The sequence below is a fragment of the Passer domesticus genome, chromosome 5 (assembly GCF_036417665.1).
Source record: "Passer domesticus isolate bPasDom1 chromosome 5, bPasDom1.hap1, whole genome shotgun sequence".
Lineage (NCBI taxonomy): Eukaryota > Metazoa > Chordata > Aves > Passeriformes > Passeridae > Passer > Passer domesticus.
Genome location: NC_087478.1, coordinates 38,150,908 through 38,166,509, shown reverse-complemented (window position 1 = coordinate 38,166,509; position 15,602 = coordinate 38,150,908). Strand labels below are relative to the sequence as shown.

General features: G+C 35.8%; 1 protein-coding gene across 4 annotated transcripts in view; it reads left to right on the top strand.

Annotated features, from left to right (window-relative positions):
* Positions 1-15,602, top strand: part of PPFIA2 (PTPRF interacting protein alpha 2) — a 284,919-nt gene that overhangs the window by 223,840 nt on the left and 45,477 nt on the right. For all 4 annotated transcript variants that reach the window (XM_064419615.1, XM_064419614.1, XM_064419617.1 and 1 more), the window contains 7 exons: positions 6,160-6,246; positions 6,661-6,744; positions 7,092-7,223; positions 8,152-8,214; positions 10,204-10,295; positions 12,677-12,812; positions 13,289-13,509. In XM_064419615.1, the coding sequence (XP_064275685.1) occupies positions 6,160-6,246; positions 6,661-6,744; positions 7,092-7,223; positions 8,152-8,214; positions 10,204-10,295; positions 12,677-12,812; positions 13,289-13,509 (815 nt within the window). The remainder of the gene's footprint in view (positions 1-6,159; positions 6,247-6,660; positions 6,745-7,091; positions 7,224-8,151; positions 8,215-10,203; positions 10,296-12,676; positions 12,813-13,288; positions 13,510-15,602) is intronic.

The window sequence follows — 15,602 nt, the reverse complement described above, 5'->3', positions numbered from 1 at the left end:
TGAAGTTTAAAGTCCATTACTTTTCATGGATCACATAAATGAGGCTCTGAACCAAGGGTGCTGTAATCATTGCAGCTTACTTTAGTTTTAAGTTAGCTAGCTGGCATGCTGTTACATGTGATCAGCTATTCACTGACAGCTTCAAGTCCTGCCTGAGGGGCTGAATAATGCTTAATTAATTTTGCCTTGGTTGGACTTTATGCCAACATACACGCTGTCTGGAGGACTCAAATTATCTGGCTGCAGAATCCCTGAAGCCTGTCTACCTGAGCTGTGTAAACACTGCAGTGTCTATGTGTACCAAAAAAAGAGGAGCCACCAAATCAGCTACTGTTTCTGCACTTAAAAAAAAAAAAAAAAAGTCAAAACTGATTCTCCTTCCTTTAGTACTATCTCAGTGAAAGTGGCTTCTCTCAGATTAATGGGGTTACAATCATATGGAAGAGGTGAGTTAAGCCAAACATGCTTTACATGTATTTTAAAATAAAGTAATGTGGGTTAGCTGCTACACTGTGGGTAAAATATAAGACCAATTATTTACATGTAGAGATAAACCAGAAAAAATATGTTCTGGATTTGTCTGTGACTATTCCCCACCTCCACCCCAACCTCCATAGATTTAAAAGTTGCATGTTGCAGTTCTGCATTCAATTTTTTTTAAATTCTTGTTCATAATAAATCTGGGTTGGAATTCTGCAAATGAAGGCTATAAATTGCCATCCTTCTATCATGTCAGTTTTTTAAATTAGTTGGTCTTCCTTTTTTTAACGTATATAAGCTAGTGATACGTCTTTCTGCTACTTTTCCATGCCCAAACTAGTTCATAAGGAGTGAACTTCCAAAAATTTGGACTATACAGTGAACTTGGATAAGTACCCATAAATTTACCAGAGTCATTTGAACTTTTCTTTGGCTTTGTTTTCACTGTGTTCTGCCCATTGGGTGAGCAACTGGAGGGTTAGTCAGCCTCTGTCAGACTAACCTGGAACAGCATGATCCCATATCCTGTGCTGTCCTGCCTGGCCATCACACTGGTACCTGTCTGGTCATGCCAAGTAGCACAGCTCTCAGCATGTATCCCAAGATTTAGATTCCCATGACTCATTGAGCCACCTTCTACTCACTCTCACAGTATTGGTCTGTTTGTTTGCTCTGGAGAAGAGGCAGTTCCTAGTAGAAAGAACCTCTTTCTTTATTAACCTTTCTTTATCCCACAAAATGTTTATTTTCCTCAGAAGGGACAGACATTGGAGAATCCAGAATCTTCAGATGGTTGGTCTGTCAAACACAGTTTCTCCTTGCATGTGTTCAAGGAAAGGGTCTATTAGGGCCAGCCAGCATCCACCTACTCCCATTCACTCCCTCCCACTAGTAGTCCTTCACCCCCTGGGTGTTTGTGCAGCAGAGGCACCAAGTCGCTTCTCTGATCACAAGACAGCAGTCAGCATTTTACACCATCACTCCTGTGTGCAGGTCAGCAGAAATACCAGCCACGCTTTTCAGCTGCACTAGAGAAGCACTGAGATGGAGAAGAGGAAACCATATCATAATAAACTACATTTAGCATAGTAACACCTTCAGTTAATTTTAAAGGTGATAAAAAATGACTTGAGATTTGGAGGCAAGTGGGACATAATGCTTATTTTGTGTCAGTATGGGGATGTGGTTTGCTTTAAGCAGGGAAGAAGTTGCAAAACCAGTAAAAGGAGCATGTCTGCCATGAAAAGGATGCAAAGAGAGGAAAGGAGTTCCCCTGCAAGGAGTGGATATAGTTAATACAGAAACCTCTCTGAGAACAAGAGAAAGGTCTCATATTTTCATATGATGTGTTCACAGGTGAAGGAAGTTGATAAATCCTCTTACAGGCAAAAAAAAAATCTTTGAAGGGGAGGGAAGACAAAGAAAATTTCATATTTACAATACATTCTGTCTTCTCAAAACACCCCTCTTACTTTACTTCCCTTTTCTTGGGAGATTTTGCCCTGGTAGGAGCAAGAAATGAAAGAAGCAAATTTGACACAGCTAAATTGAAGGAGTTGCTTATTAAACTTAGGAGGTACAGAAGGTAGTGGGAAAACAAAGGAAGAGAAAGAAGGTGTGACTAGTTAGTGACTGAAAGGTTGGGGTTTAGAAAAAGGGGTCACCTCAGCCAGTTCATTTTGTCACATTGGTAACAGGTTAGATGTGAGCAAGCCGCTGGTAACTTTGTGAGCTGTTGCCACTCTGTCACCATTTTCACCTTCAGTTTCATAGCTCAGTTCAATAATGCATTCTTTCTTTGTGAATAATGCCCTTATTCCAAGGATAGACTAAAGCATAGGATGCCAGTGGAAAAACTGGAGAGTGCTGGTGTTAAGAAAGTCAAAGTCTCAAAACTGGGGAAATTGATTGTACCATTCGAAAAGTTTAGATTTCAGCACAAAAAAAAAAAAAATCTAGCACCTATATTATACAAGTGATTTCTGCATCTGAATTTGGATTTCTTTCTTTTCAACTAAGATACAAAGACCTAGAAAATGTGCAGTGCCATCAGTAACAGATGATGTGAAAGCAACATCTTTTTTGTAGGCGCATTAGCAGCAGGAGCACCAGCAGAGTTTTAACAGGGCTAGAGATCACACAAGCTGCTTTGGTATTCCCTCAGTCCTGAGTTTTCCTGGCTGTTACTACCTTGTGCTGGCTATTCCGTGGCCTAGAGAGTGCAAAGTGAACATTAAGACTCATGCTGGTTTCTCCTAGGGGTCAGACATCATTAGCTTTTGTCCATATATTTTTAATCCGGTTTAAGATGCATGATCTCCCAAATCTATATTTAACTGAGTGTTCTGGCTAAATGCTTTACATGCTAGTTGCTTAATATCACACAATGTGTCTTATTAATCCTTCTGTACATAGTAGGAGCAAGCAGGCATACAAGTCTTACATTGAAGAAAGAATGTAGGGTAAGGCCTGCCAAGCAAGTAGTCATGTAAGCTCTTCTTTACAGTTTTAAACTCAATTAATTCCTAGTACAACTAGTTGGAAGAAATCCAGCTTTTCTTTAAGAATCTCAGAGTCCACAGTTGTCTGTGCTGTCTCATGCGTGCCTAAGATTCTGCTGCGAGATCATGACAAGCTCTGGTGTCTCAGTCTCTGCCTTGTGCCTCAAACTACAAAGAGATGGACACATCCAGTATTTTATAGGCTGCCAAGTCTCTCAAAGAGCTTATTCTTTATAATCTCTGAGTCTGACTAAGACAAATGAGCAACAAAAAAGTGTAACTACCACAGATATACCAATTCTAAGTGTGTGGCCTGGGGAAGTCCTTAGGGAAGGATTTGCAAATCCCTTAGCTGACAGCTGACTTGCTACAGGAGATTTTTTGTTTGGAGGGGTCTCTTTGAGACCTGGTTGGGGGCCTTCCTCAATGTAAAGGGTGATGGGAGGTGTTGAAACCCTCATTTTGGAAGTGTGTTCCAGCTGGGGACACTGGTTACTGGAGGTCTCTGCAGGTGGGTTTCTGCGAGTCAAAAATGGGAGTATGTACTTGTGTTTCTGCCCTTTAGATTCCCATCTGTGCTGCAGGGGGCTGTGCCTGCAGTTGGCATGAAATAACCAGTGGTTAAAGTCCCTAAGCAGCTTTGGAGCCCAGGGTAGATACTAAGTCTGTGCACCTGTGCTTGCTTTCTGCCAGACAAGCACTTGAGCCTAATTATTGAATATTTTGTCTAAAAAATAATTTGGTCCTTTTAGAGTAATACAGAATAACACTTTCAGAACAAATGGTACATAAAGGAAACAAATAAATATTCTAATATATTTTCAGTCTTTAGAATAATGGCATTTGTTTTGATTCTAAGGCATATTGAATTTTAATTAATTTTCAAGTTCTCTGTTCTACCAAAGAGATATAAAGATAGCATATACCTTGCTGAATTATTAAAGTATCAAAAAGTTATTAAATAATAGGTAGCTATAAGAATCTTAAGGGAACATCATGTTCTTTCAAGAATGTTGTCTATATAAGAATTCAGATAACATACATAATTCTAATAATTTTATTCCTTCTCTTTTTCCCAAAAAAATGTTAGACCTAATATCACAATTATTTTCTGCATTGAAAATATCTGCTAGACAGATAACCTGTTATGGCATGGTTTGGACTGAAAAATGTGCATTTTAGTTCAAAAAAATGTTTAAGTAACTTGCTTTTATGTTTCACTGTCAGCAAATGGAGTATATAAGGAGTTTAATTTTGTAAGAAGGTGCCCCCAGTGGGTTCTATATCTTCCTCTATGAAAATGTCTTCAAACGACATTTAGAATTACTTAAGTCTTCTCAGAGCTTTGGTGATTTCAAGTCATCTCATGACCCTTGGAAATGCATTAAGTGGTGGCCTTGAACCAATGCTGCAGCCAGGACTCAAAAAGGGTAAAATTCTATTCTTTACAGAGCAGGATAAAACTTGGTCACTCTGTTGAAAGACATCTGTTCTGCAGTCACAGAGACTTAACTTCTTCAACCCTATCTTTCTAATTACCCAGCTGGGAGAGGGAGGAGTGCATTAGCACTGGTGTGCTGAAAACAACTAATAAGCAAAACAGAGAGATAAGTTAAAGAAGACCATAGAAGTATTGTTGCTGGTCTAAATTGTAATAAACAGAAAAAATAGTTTCAGCTAATAAATAAATTCAAGTACATCACAATATGCCTGCTTCCTTATCAGAAACAAGAACTACACTTCTAAATTAGTTTAATTACAAAGACTTTCCCTTAAATTTTGCAAGAATCTGAGTTTTATGAATATACTATGAAAATAATACTAGTGTTCTTCAAGGTTAAGCAATATTCTTCTATTTATACAAAGCAGAATTTTCTTATGTGTATGTTTTCATATCAAAAGCTGCAGTATATGTTTATAAGTTACTAGATCACAGGATTGTTTTCTATATGAACTTTTGGTACTGATGATACTACTGCATTTAAGTCATGGGTAATTTTAAGTTATTATGAACACCTGGCATTACTTTGATACCTATTCCTAATTAATCTGAAAAATCATTAGTGTATAAGCATATGAAAAAGTCTCACAAAAATACAGCTGTAAAATTAGTGTATCTTGTGCATATTCAAGTTTGCTCATCTAAAGATGGAGTTCAGATCTCTTTTTGAGAGAGGGTGAATCTGACAGTGAAATAGCATTTGACAGGCGCGAGCTCACAACTCAGTCATCAGTAGCACTCTGTATGCCTTATGCACATTTCTGTTTCCATAGCAACAAAACTAATATAGCATTGCCCTTTTTCAAAAGGGCTTTTTTGTTTTTGAATAATAACATAGACTTGTTTGATATGACAATAACATGAATATTCATGTTCTGCCACAGATGACCTAATTATGGTCAGCTTCTGTCAGAAATAGTAATGAATCTTTGGTTGGATTATCATTTCTATACTCAATAATAACTTTTCATTATTATTAATTAATTTATATTTATAGGTTCTTCTTTTATCTTATTACCTTGATCTTCCAAAGAGATCCACCAGGGTGGATCTTTTCAAAGGGATGAAAACTATATTGCTTATTTGGATGAAAGGCCTTATATAGAGGATTCTAAAATGGCATATGAAAGCTTGAACCTTGTCTCTTTTGGCATTCTTTCTGTTTTCTAGAAATTAGGGAATGTACCATGACATTGCATAGTGGTGTAACTGACCAATCCATTACGTAGTATTTATGCATTGTAATCATTCCTAGAGAATGGTAGAAGAATTATACAGGAATTTCTGATGTTGGCCTCTGAGAGTCTGGTTCTGGTGTTCAGTTTACCAAAATTTAAGGAAAAAAAAAAAAAGAGAGAAACAACATTAGATTAGATAGTATCGCTTTGAATCCACTCTGTAGTCATGTGTCATCAGCCAGCCATCACTAACCTTGTACTTCCATGTGTAGGTTGATAGCTTCTTTAGCATTCCATTATTTTCAGTTTCTCCACATCAACTGCATCTTTTTCACCAAGTATCAGTGTAGTTTATTCCATGTAAAAATCTGTCAGTTAAAAGTATTAAATTTTCAGTCACACTTTTCTTTTAAGCATTCTGTGCTGTGTTCTGTTCAGTGTCAGTGTCTTTAGTTCTGATTTTTCAATTTTGTCCCTCTCCTTTTCCTTGACTTGTTAGTCTGATCCAACCTCTTCTACCTCATCTGATGATTATCAATATGTTATGGAAGCTAAACTACAAGAAATGATCTCCATACGTAGGAAGGTAGTCCTACTGGACTTTACTTTCTATTGCTGAATAGAATCCATCTGATTTGTTTTCATTTTTAAAATTTTTTTTAATTGATAATCAACCATCGTGCAGTTCAGTGCTTCAGGAGCTTACAATTTTACGATGGCAGGTTTGTGTTCAAACCATGCACAGTCTGCATGTTACATTTGGCTGATTTCATTGCTCATAAATAACTCCAATGTTTTGCTGATGCTTGGATGTAACAGGCCTTTGTAGCTGACACATTTCAAGCAATGCTGTTCAGCTGCCTGTTTAAATAAAGTTTATTTTTGGAAAACTAAGTTTGCAGTTAGTAGTAGCTTGCTTTATGTTTTGTTTAAACTTAACTGAAATAAAAACTTCCAAAGAGACCTAAATTACAGAAAGAGTCTTTCTATTTTTTTATAGGCAGAAGAAAGGCATGGAAACATTGAGGAACGTATGCGACACTTAGAAGCTCAACTTGAAGAGAAGAATCAGGAACTTCAAAGAGTATGTGTATTGCAACCAGCTTCTGTGCACTTTTCATTCGCCAGTATAGTGCTACATTATGTACTCCAGCACCCAAAACTGCCTAATTGTAAATGTTCTGTATGTAGCACTGATGGCAGCATCTTCCTACTTTACTTCACCATCTTAATATATTAATTTACATCCAGTTGCAGAGTTGAAAACATTCTGTTGTTACAAAAATGGATGTGCATTAATCAGTAACTGTAATTACATTTCCTATGAAATTCTTTTAGAGGGTTACAGTTACCTTTTTTTTTGTAATTATACATATCTGTACTGGTTAATTTTGGACCCTACCAATCCGTCTCATCTATTCTACGTTAAAGGCAAGACAAAGAGAAAAAATGAATGAGGAGCACAACAAAAGATTATCAGATACTGTAGACAGACTTTTGACAGAATCCAATGAGCGTCTGCAACTACACTTAAAAGAGAGAATGGCAGCACTTGAAGAAAAGGTACAGTACAAACAGCATTATAAAGTTTATCTTAACAAAGATTTCCCATATGTTCTACTTTTATCAGGATTGAGGCATCATGCTGATTTTGTATTAACAAATATTACCAAAAATGTGGTCCAGCTTACACATTCAACTCTTAATTTAAGAGTGGGCTCAAGTATTTTTGCAGAAGAGCTGCAAAAATGCTGAATATTTTGAGTCACGTGTTTATCAGCCAAGAGGCTGATGAAGAGCTTGGGAAAGACCAGTGTGTGACAGGCTGCATGTGGCAGTGAGAGAAAGTGGATGAGAGCAGACAAATGGCCATTTTAGATGTGCCATCATTTTAGTGTTTTAACATGCTGATTTCACCTCACTTCCTCTGGGAAGAGTAAAATGCTGTCACCACCGAAGGAGGTGGATAGGGAATGTTATTTATAGGTTTTCCATTATGTGAGACAATGTGGTCCTGCAAAATTCAAAGCTACTGACCTTTGTATTTGCCCTCTTTAATCCCTCCCTCTTCTTCTTATTCACCTTCTGTATGGTGTGAGAGGAATCTTTTGGTGTTTTTCAGAAGGGTATTTCAGAATTTCTCAGATGATGTACTTCTGGTTTATATCATTGAAACAAAATGTGGTATGGAGCAAGAAATAGGCTTGCCAAAAGAAGTTGTTGGGGAATTGGTTGTGTAAGGATGAGGCACTTGCTCAGTTGAACCAAGATGCAGTTTTTTCTGATCTAGAAGACACCTGTTCTTACATGTTTCAATTTTTGCAGCATTTAAAATTTAGTATATGATCGAACTAAACCATTAAAGAATTTTAATTTTGAAGTCCAACATATATGAACTTTGTGAACTTGTACATGTACACAGTGATATCTTATACATTAACATATCTCTAATTTCTTTCTTGCTTATTTTTTCTCTTATTTTTATTTGTAGAATGTTTTGATTCAAGAATCTGAAAGTTTCAGGAAAAATCTGGAAGAGTCCTTACATGATAAGGTACTGCAAAATGCTGTGATTTTATGTGGTTTTATCAAAATATATAGAATTGTTATTTGGAAATATGTATATGGAATATTAATTATCCAGCTATCATGAAAAGTCTTACTGACATAAATGAGGATTCCTTTAATAACCTAGATGCAATAAATAGCCTTAGAAGGTCTCTGACAGTTGTTCTGAGCTAAGTTCATGGTTGATAACCTAGCCTCAGGAAGTCAATACCAAAATTCATGTTGATTTTACTGGCTGTAGTGTTTTTATTCTATCAGTTTTAATTCTGAAAAAGTCTTATTTAACAGAGATGTATGCATAACTAGTTGCACCTTCATAGTGAATAATGTAATTTTTGGATTTTATTCAATTCTTCTTAACAAGTGCAGTGGCATTATACTAAATATAGCTGAAACTGACCTTTCTTCATTCTTTGCAAATTAACCCCTAATGCTATTTAATGAATCTGTCACATTGATTATAAATATTTTTTTCCAATTCCAGATACAGGGTTTTGTTTTGAAGTTATTCCTGCCTTGAGTGCAGTAGAATGCACAAATGTATTTGCATTCAGATTCACAGAAGTGGTTTTGCAATGTATTAAATCCTGTAGAAGCAATTGTACCAAATTTTAAAAATATAGCTCCATTCTCTACTAATAAAAATATATTATATGGCATCAAAAATCAAGACCTTTGAGAAAAATAACAAAAGAGGTATCTGTTTAATTTTTTTTTACTTTCATCTACATTTAGGTAACCTGTAAAGAAAGGCAGCAAGATTAAAGAACCCAAAAGGAAAACCTGTTTCAGTGCCCCACCACCCTCATCATAAAGAAACTCTTCCTGATATCTAAACCTATCCTCTTTCATTTTAAAGCCCTTGTCCTGTCTGACCCCAGAGCTTCTAAGTGTTCCCCTTTGAAGGGATTATTTGTTCCACTTTGATGAAGAAATTAATGAAGCAATTTCAGATAGGTGGACATAGCATCATATACTAATGATGCTACTAATCTCTAAGTAACTGGCAAGTGTTACCAGTATAGTATCAGTCATCTCAGTAGTCCTGTTCAATCAAGAAATATTTTAAAAATACTCTAATACCATTTGAGTAATCATATATACCAATAATTCAGTAATAATACTCACTGAAACTGATATTATTCATAGATAGTATTATTTATAGATACATTACTTATAGATATAGATAGATATAGAAGATATAGACTTAGAGCTAAAGAAGATCCTTATCCTTCCTAGCCTCTTGCTATACAGAACATTTTAAACTAGGAAAAACAGTGTTATATCTTCATCCTATGCTTGTTCTTAATTTGTTTTAAAATTCTTTCACTTTATTAGTAGATATCAATTTTTAGAATTTGGGAACAGTGCTGTTTTCCCTAGTTGTAGCTGTAAATAGTGGGGGTTTTTTAGTTACTTCCAAAAATCCAATTTTGGGTCAATTGGAATTTTTTGCAAGCAGCACCTCCTACTAAAGTCACATCAACTCAACAAGATCAAGACATATAGGTGCAGTTCAAGTAATCTGAAATTCTTTTCTCTCTGAGTCTGGGTCTGTCAGTAAATTGAAAGGCCAGTATGCAATTCCATAGTGTCATAAAATCATGTATGGTGGAAAAGATAATCTCAGAGATCATTGAGTATAACTGTTAATGTTGGTCTCTATAGGGCAAGTGATGAATCACACAACGAACTGTGCCTGGCTTTATGGTAGGAAAAAGATAAGTTTCAAGAACAAACTTCTCCTTCCAACATGTCCAGGCAGTGGTGAAACGGCAGGGTGCTATACCACCTCCATTTGATGTGTACATCTTATTATTAGTAGTGAGACTAAAATCAGCTTCCTTTTCTTATTATAGTCAGTGTTACATTCAGTATATCTTTGCTTGCTTGTTTAACTTTATGAGAATAATATCTCATAAAATAAATGTATTTTGCATCACAAGTAAGTATATCTTATTCTTCTCATTTCCAGGAAAGACTTGCTGAAGAAATTGAGAAACTGAGGTCTGAACTGGATCAAATGAAACTGAGGGCTGGTTCTTTAATCGAACCCACCTTGTCAAGGTAATAGTTTGTGACAAAAGTTTTCTCACTTTAAGTTGAAATAGACACAAATGTAAATGGAAAGCATTTACAGCAGGGGTATGTTCAAACCACACATAAATGTGGTCATGTATTTATTTTAAATGTAAAATCTGTGCAGTTATTATTACTATTGCTTTTCACTTTTTTCATAGGTAAGCAGGGCCTTATACAGTGAGTATACACTGAAATATTATGGAGATTAATGAAAGTCTTTTAAATTATGAAATGTTTTCAAAATTATATCCAAATACACAACTTTTTTCCCAGACCTTAAATATAAATTAGAAACAAACCTCTTTAATGCTGAAACTGGTCAGCATATTTATGATCATATTTATTCTATAAATAATATATTTTCTTTTTCTTTATTAGCAATGCATAACTCAACTGTACTTAGTGTGTAGCAAAAGACCACCGAACTTCAGCTGAATGTGAAGACATTATTCAGTGACATCTGAAAACATCATAATCAGACATTAAACATTGTGCCTTTTTTGATGGAAAATCAGTATGGGAAGAATAGTGAGACAAATGCCATAAAAATAACCGCTAATAGCTGCAAAGAATTTATCATTCTAGAAAGTTCTTCTTGCTTAAAAGTGTCCCTTGAGATTAAATCGTTGCTTTATTGATAATTGTGTGCCACATGCTGTTTTCATAACAAACAACACATGAGTTTTTAAGGTGCTTTGTCTGCCAGCACACCTGCCAGACAAAGCTCATGGACCAAACTGAATTGGGAGCACTGTATTCATCTAAAGTTAATCTTGTTCAATAAGTTGGTTTTTTTCCACCAGATACTGCTTGCCCATTGATGTCCTCAGACATCTTGCTCAGTACCTGGACATGGTTTCTCCTTCAACCTTTTATTATTTCTTGGAATCATATTTTTTTATATGTAAAGAAGTGTAAGCTAATGAAATTCAGAATGTGATGCTTTTAACTTTTTGAATTTTTGTTCCCTTGGGAATGTGACTACAGGCACACCACAACACATTTTTCTTGAGAGTGCTTTCAGGAACACAGCTACTGAGCTGCTGAAGCAGCAGCCTTGGTTTTGGAGCAGCCATCCTTGGAGAACAGCAGCTTTTTTTCCTGGGTAGCTGAATATCATTAGCTTATGCTCCGTAAACAGGAGCTGATTATCCCTTGTCAAAGGGCAGTTTAGACTTGATAAGCTATCTAAATATCTTGGGAATTCAGCAGGTTCCTCTAAACAGTGCACTTTCCCTTATGTAACCTGACCTCATGAAGCTCCCAACTCTCTCAGGCACAGCAAGCTCTGAGCATTACATACTTCCTATTCCCAGCCTGTATCCAATTCTGTATTGGCTGGAGTTTGTGCTTTCAGGAAAATAATGAAGCTGGTCAGCAGATGAATATCTACAGCTAGAGACTGGAACCTGGACTGTTTCTTTTTTCCTGCCAATTTGCTTCACAACTGCCAAATAATATTGATTATGAGAACAAAGTTCTCATAGAGACAGTTCTGTACACAGAAGATAAAACAGTCACTTACATATGCGGGTTTTTTGTTACATTTAATTTTTTTACTGTAAATCATGCTATTCATATATTTTTATGTGAAGATTGCAGGTGTGTTAAGAAACAGAAATTGTTCAGGTCTCTACTTCTGTGGTTAAATTCTCAAATGGTTCATGTAGCCTTTCCTCTTCCACATTGGTTCCCCTGCCCATGGTTAGGATGCTTTTATTGCACCATGCAGTGAACTTTTGGTGCTGCTGTTTGATTAAGGACAAAGAGGTCAGGGACCACTGTTTGTAAACAAGAAAAGAGGTGCTGAAGTCATCCTGTATAAGCCTCAACGCAATATCCCAAGACTTACCAGGACTATAGGAAAAACTGAGGGTTAAAGCACTGAGAGTGTCATCAAATAAAGATTATTAATTCCTAAACAATGTTAAATATCACAGGTCAGTTCACTAATATTTTCATAATGTAGAGCATAGACTTACAGCAGGAAAGCTTTAATCAATATGCTCACTCATGAACATGTAACATGCTTAGAGTAACCTCAGGCATATTTATGAATAAACAGGAAAACACATTCAGCTGCCAGTTCTAATTATGCTGAAATGTGCCTTTTCCTGTTAAAGTTTTGGACATTCATTTTAAAAAAATCAGAGGTTTTATTATTTGGTTTCTCCCTATATTTTCTCATACAATTATTTCAATTTTTCACTTTTAAATCATGTTTTGTGATGTGGTTTTCTCATTTATTATGTGATACATTAAAGTTTGTTTGAAAAAAGAAATCTGTGTTGCTAGACTGAAAGTCATTGGATTGTTATTGTAATTCCTATTACTCTCTCAGTCCACTTATGTAATTCTGTTTGTAGGCCTCATCTGGACACATCAACAGAGCTGAGGTACTCGGTGGGCTCACTGGTTGATAGCCAGTCTGACTATCGGTCAACTAAAGTGATAAGGCGACCTAGAAGAGGCCGGATGGGAGTACGCAGAGATGAACCAAAGGTTAATCCCCAATTTCTTCTCATGAATTCCCTGATAAGAGAATGTGTTTGAGGATGTTAAGCTTACAGTTTGTGGAGTTTTCTTCCAGGAAGAAAGCAACAGCAGAAAAAACAGCCCATCAAACAAGAAAGCCCAGCCCAGAGAGCAGGGTTTTTTCTATGCCTGATCAGAGAACTGTTGTACAAAATGACAGCAGAAAACATTGGAGTTTAGACATCAAAGTTCAAACGTACTTGATTATTTGTCTTTCCAGAATGTCTTTTTGTATAAATTTTCCTTATAGTAATTTGATACCTAAATTACAATTATATGAAAATACTTTATGCTATTTGCAGTAGTACTGCAAGCATCAATGGAGTGCTTATGATTGAATAAGTATTTTGAAGTGTTAGTTGCTTTCCTTTCCCTTTTTTTTTTGAAGTTAAACTTTGCAGTTTTCTCTGACATAACCAATACAAGTTTCAATTCCCGCTCAGGTAAAATCACTTGGCGATCACGAGTGGAACAGGACGCAGCAGATCGGTGTCCTGAGCAGTCATCCGTTCGAAAGCGACACCGAGATGTCGGACATCGATGATGACGACAGAGAAACGCTGTTCAGCTCCATGGACCTGCTGTCACCAAGCGGCCATTCCGATGCCCAGACTCTGGCCATGATGCTCCAGGAGCAGCTAGATGCAATCAATAAAGAAATCAGGTAGTTAGCCTGAACCAGCTCTCATGCACTTATGGTTACAGCTTCAAGCTTCTTTTAGTGCTTGAGTTCAAGTACCATTCATGGCGGTAAGGGAACAGCTTCTTCATTTAGAGGATTGATAATGTGTCTGCTTTCCAGAGGAGAGTATTATGAAGATAACAGTATAACAGAGGAGAGTATTGTGAAGATAACAACTGAGTCTTTCTTTCCTAACCATAGAAATTTCTTTCAAAAAGCATTTCAAGTGAAGAACTGTTGGCCAGTTGAAGAAAAGTTAGAGGAGGCTAACACATGGCAGATTTCACAAATTATTGTTCACATTCCTCTTTTCAAGGTCTTTTTCACTGTTATACATACTCCACTTGCTCATTAACACCCTCCTATCAGAAGTATTTTATTTCTGTGCTCTTCATGCTTTCTTCTGGCAATTATCCCTATGTTAAATCTAATATAAGCCACGTATTCTAAGACATGGTTCCAATTTTTTTCTGTAGACAGAATATGATTTTTCATGCTCCAAGTTGGATTATAGTGGTTGGATATAGGTAATGAATAGACTATATCTTAATAATATCTGTGCAAATCTAATGGAGTGGTAGAGAATCAAATGACATGTTTTAATTAAATGATTTTTATAAATGAAACCATATTTCAAGCCTAAAGCATTCTTACATGTTTTTCAGTAAGGGCAACTTTAAAATATCTTGGTATATCAAAAACATCCTCTCATTAACAACTGTTTTCCTAGAACTAGATGGAGAAAATTATAGTAAATGTGCTAGGGACTTTCTGGTAATACTAAAAACAGAAGTATGGTTAGATGGTTAGAAATGGTAAAAATATGGTGAGAAATATAATTAAAACAGGACAGATGGATTTGGCAAAAGATATTAATTCTCTGATCAAGGCAACTTTAAAGGAAAAACTCTATTGGAGTATATTGAATTTGAGTAATTTTTCTGTTCAGAGAAAAACTTTTATTATAAATTGAGAGCTTTGCATTTTTTATTGTCCCAAAATGTGTTTGTTCAGATAGGATTGCACTGTTTTCTCAAACCTTTTCCTACACCTGTCAAGACACAGACTCAAAGAGATATTTTGGTGTTGGGAAGGTAAATCTCCTTAAAATAGTGTACATAAAACAAATAACCTTATCCATATTTTCTATTATTACAAAGAAGTTAGCACTGTGGCCAGCTCAGGAAGCTGTAGATGCAACATTTATATTTGTTTTTAAACAATACTAGTCTTTTGTCAGTCTAACAAGTATTACAGCAACGGGCTTTCACAAGGAACAGTACTTGCAGGGGAAATAGTGGGATATTATTTGTGCCACCCTGAATCAGATCACTGTTACATTTAATCCAGGGTCTTGACTCAGAAGTTAGGCACAGTTTTACCTCAAAAGGGAAGCAAGGGTGCACTTTTTATACAGCCATTTTTACTGGAAGTCTACTGGAAATAATTTATTTACTCAACTGCTAATCTTGTGCTAAAGTATAGGCTTTTATTATCATAGCAACAATTATTAAAGGACCAGATATGTAATTCTGTAAATTTTTTTATACAGTGCAGGAAAATCATTCTGCAAGGATAGTCCTACAAACTGTATTGCATTTCATGTTTTCTTGGTTTGTTTTTTTTTTATTGACAAACACAATAAGGGTTTATAAAATTTTTTGAGATGTCAAAAGAGATTAAAAATGTATTTTGTCTTAGATTTTATAATACAATATGATTCAGGATTTAGATTACTAAAATGAAAAACATTGCTATGATTTCCTTTCAAAATATTTTTGGCCATTAAGTTTCTTCCCTCCATTATTTCAAAGAGAGCTGCAGATGTTTTATAGAAATTCTGAAATTGATGGTAGGAAAGAAGATTTATCACAGCACAGGAGTTTTTAAGGTTTCTATTTTCAATATATAATGGTTTTAGTTATTGTACTTGCATCATTTCATTCACAAAAGTCTGGTTCACAGTTTCAACCTCCCCAGACTTCGTATCTCTCATTTAACATTAATCTCTTATAATTTTTCCTCCTCTTTGCACAAAAGACTACTCCTAGCACAGGTTTATGGGCAAATGACTT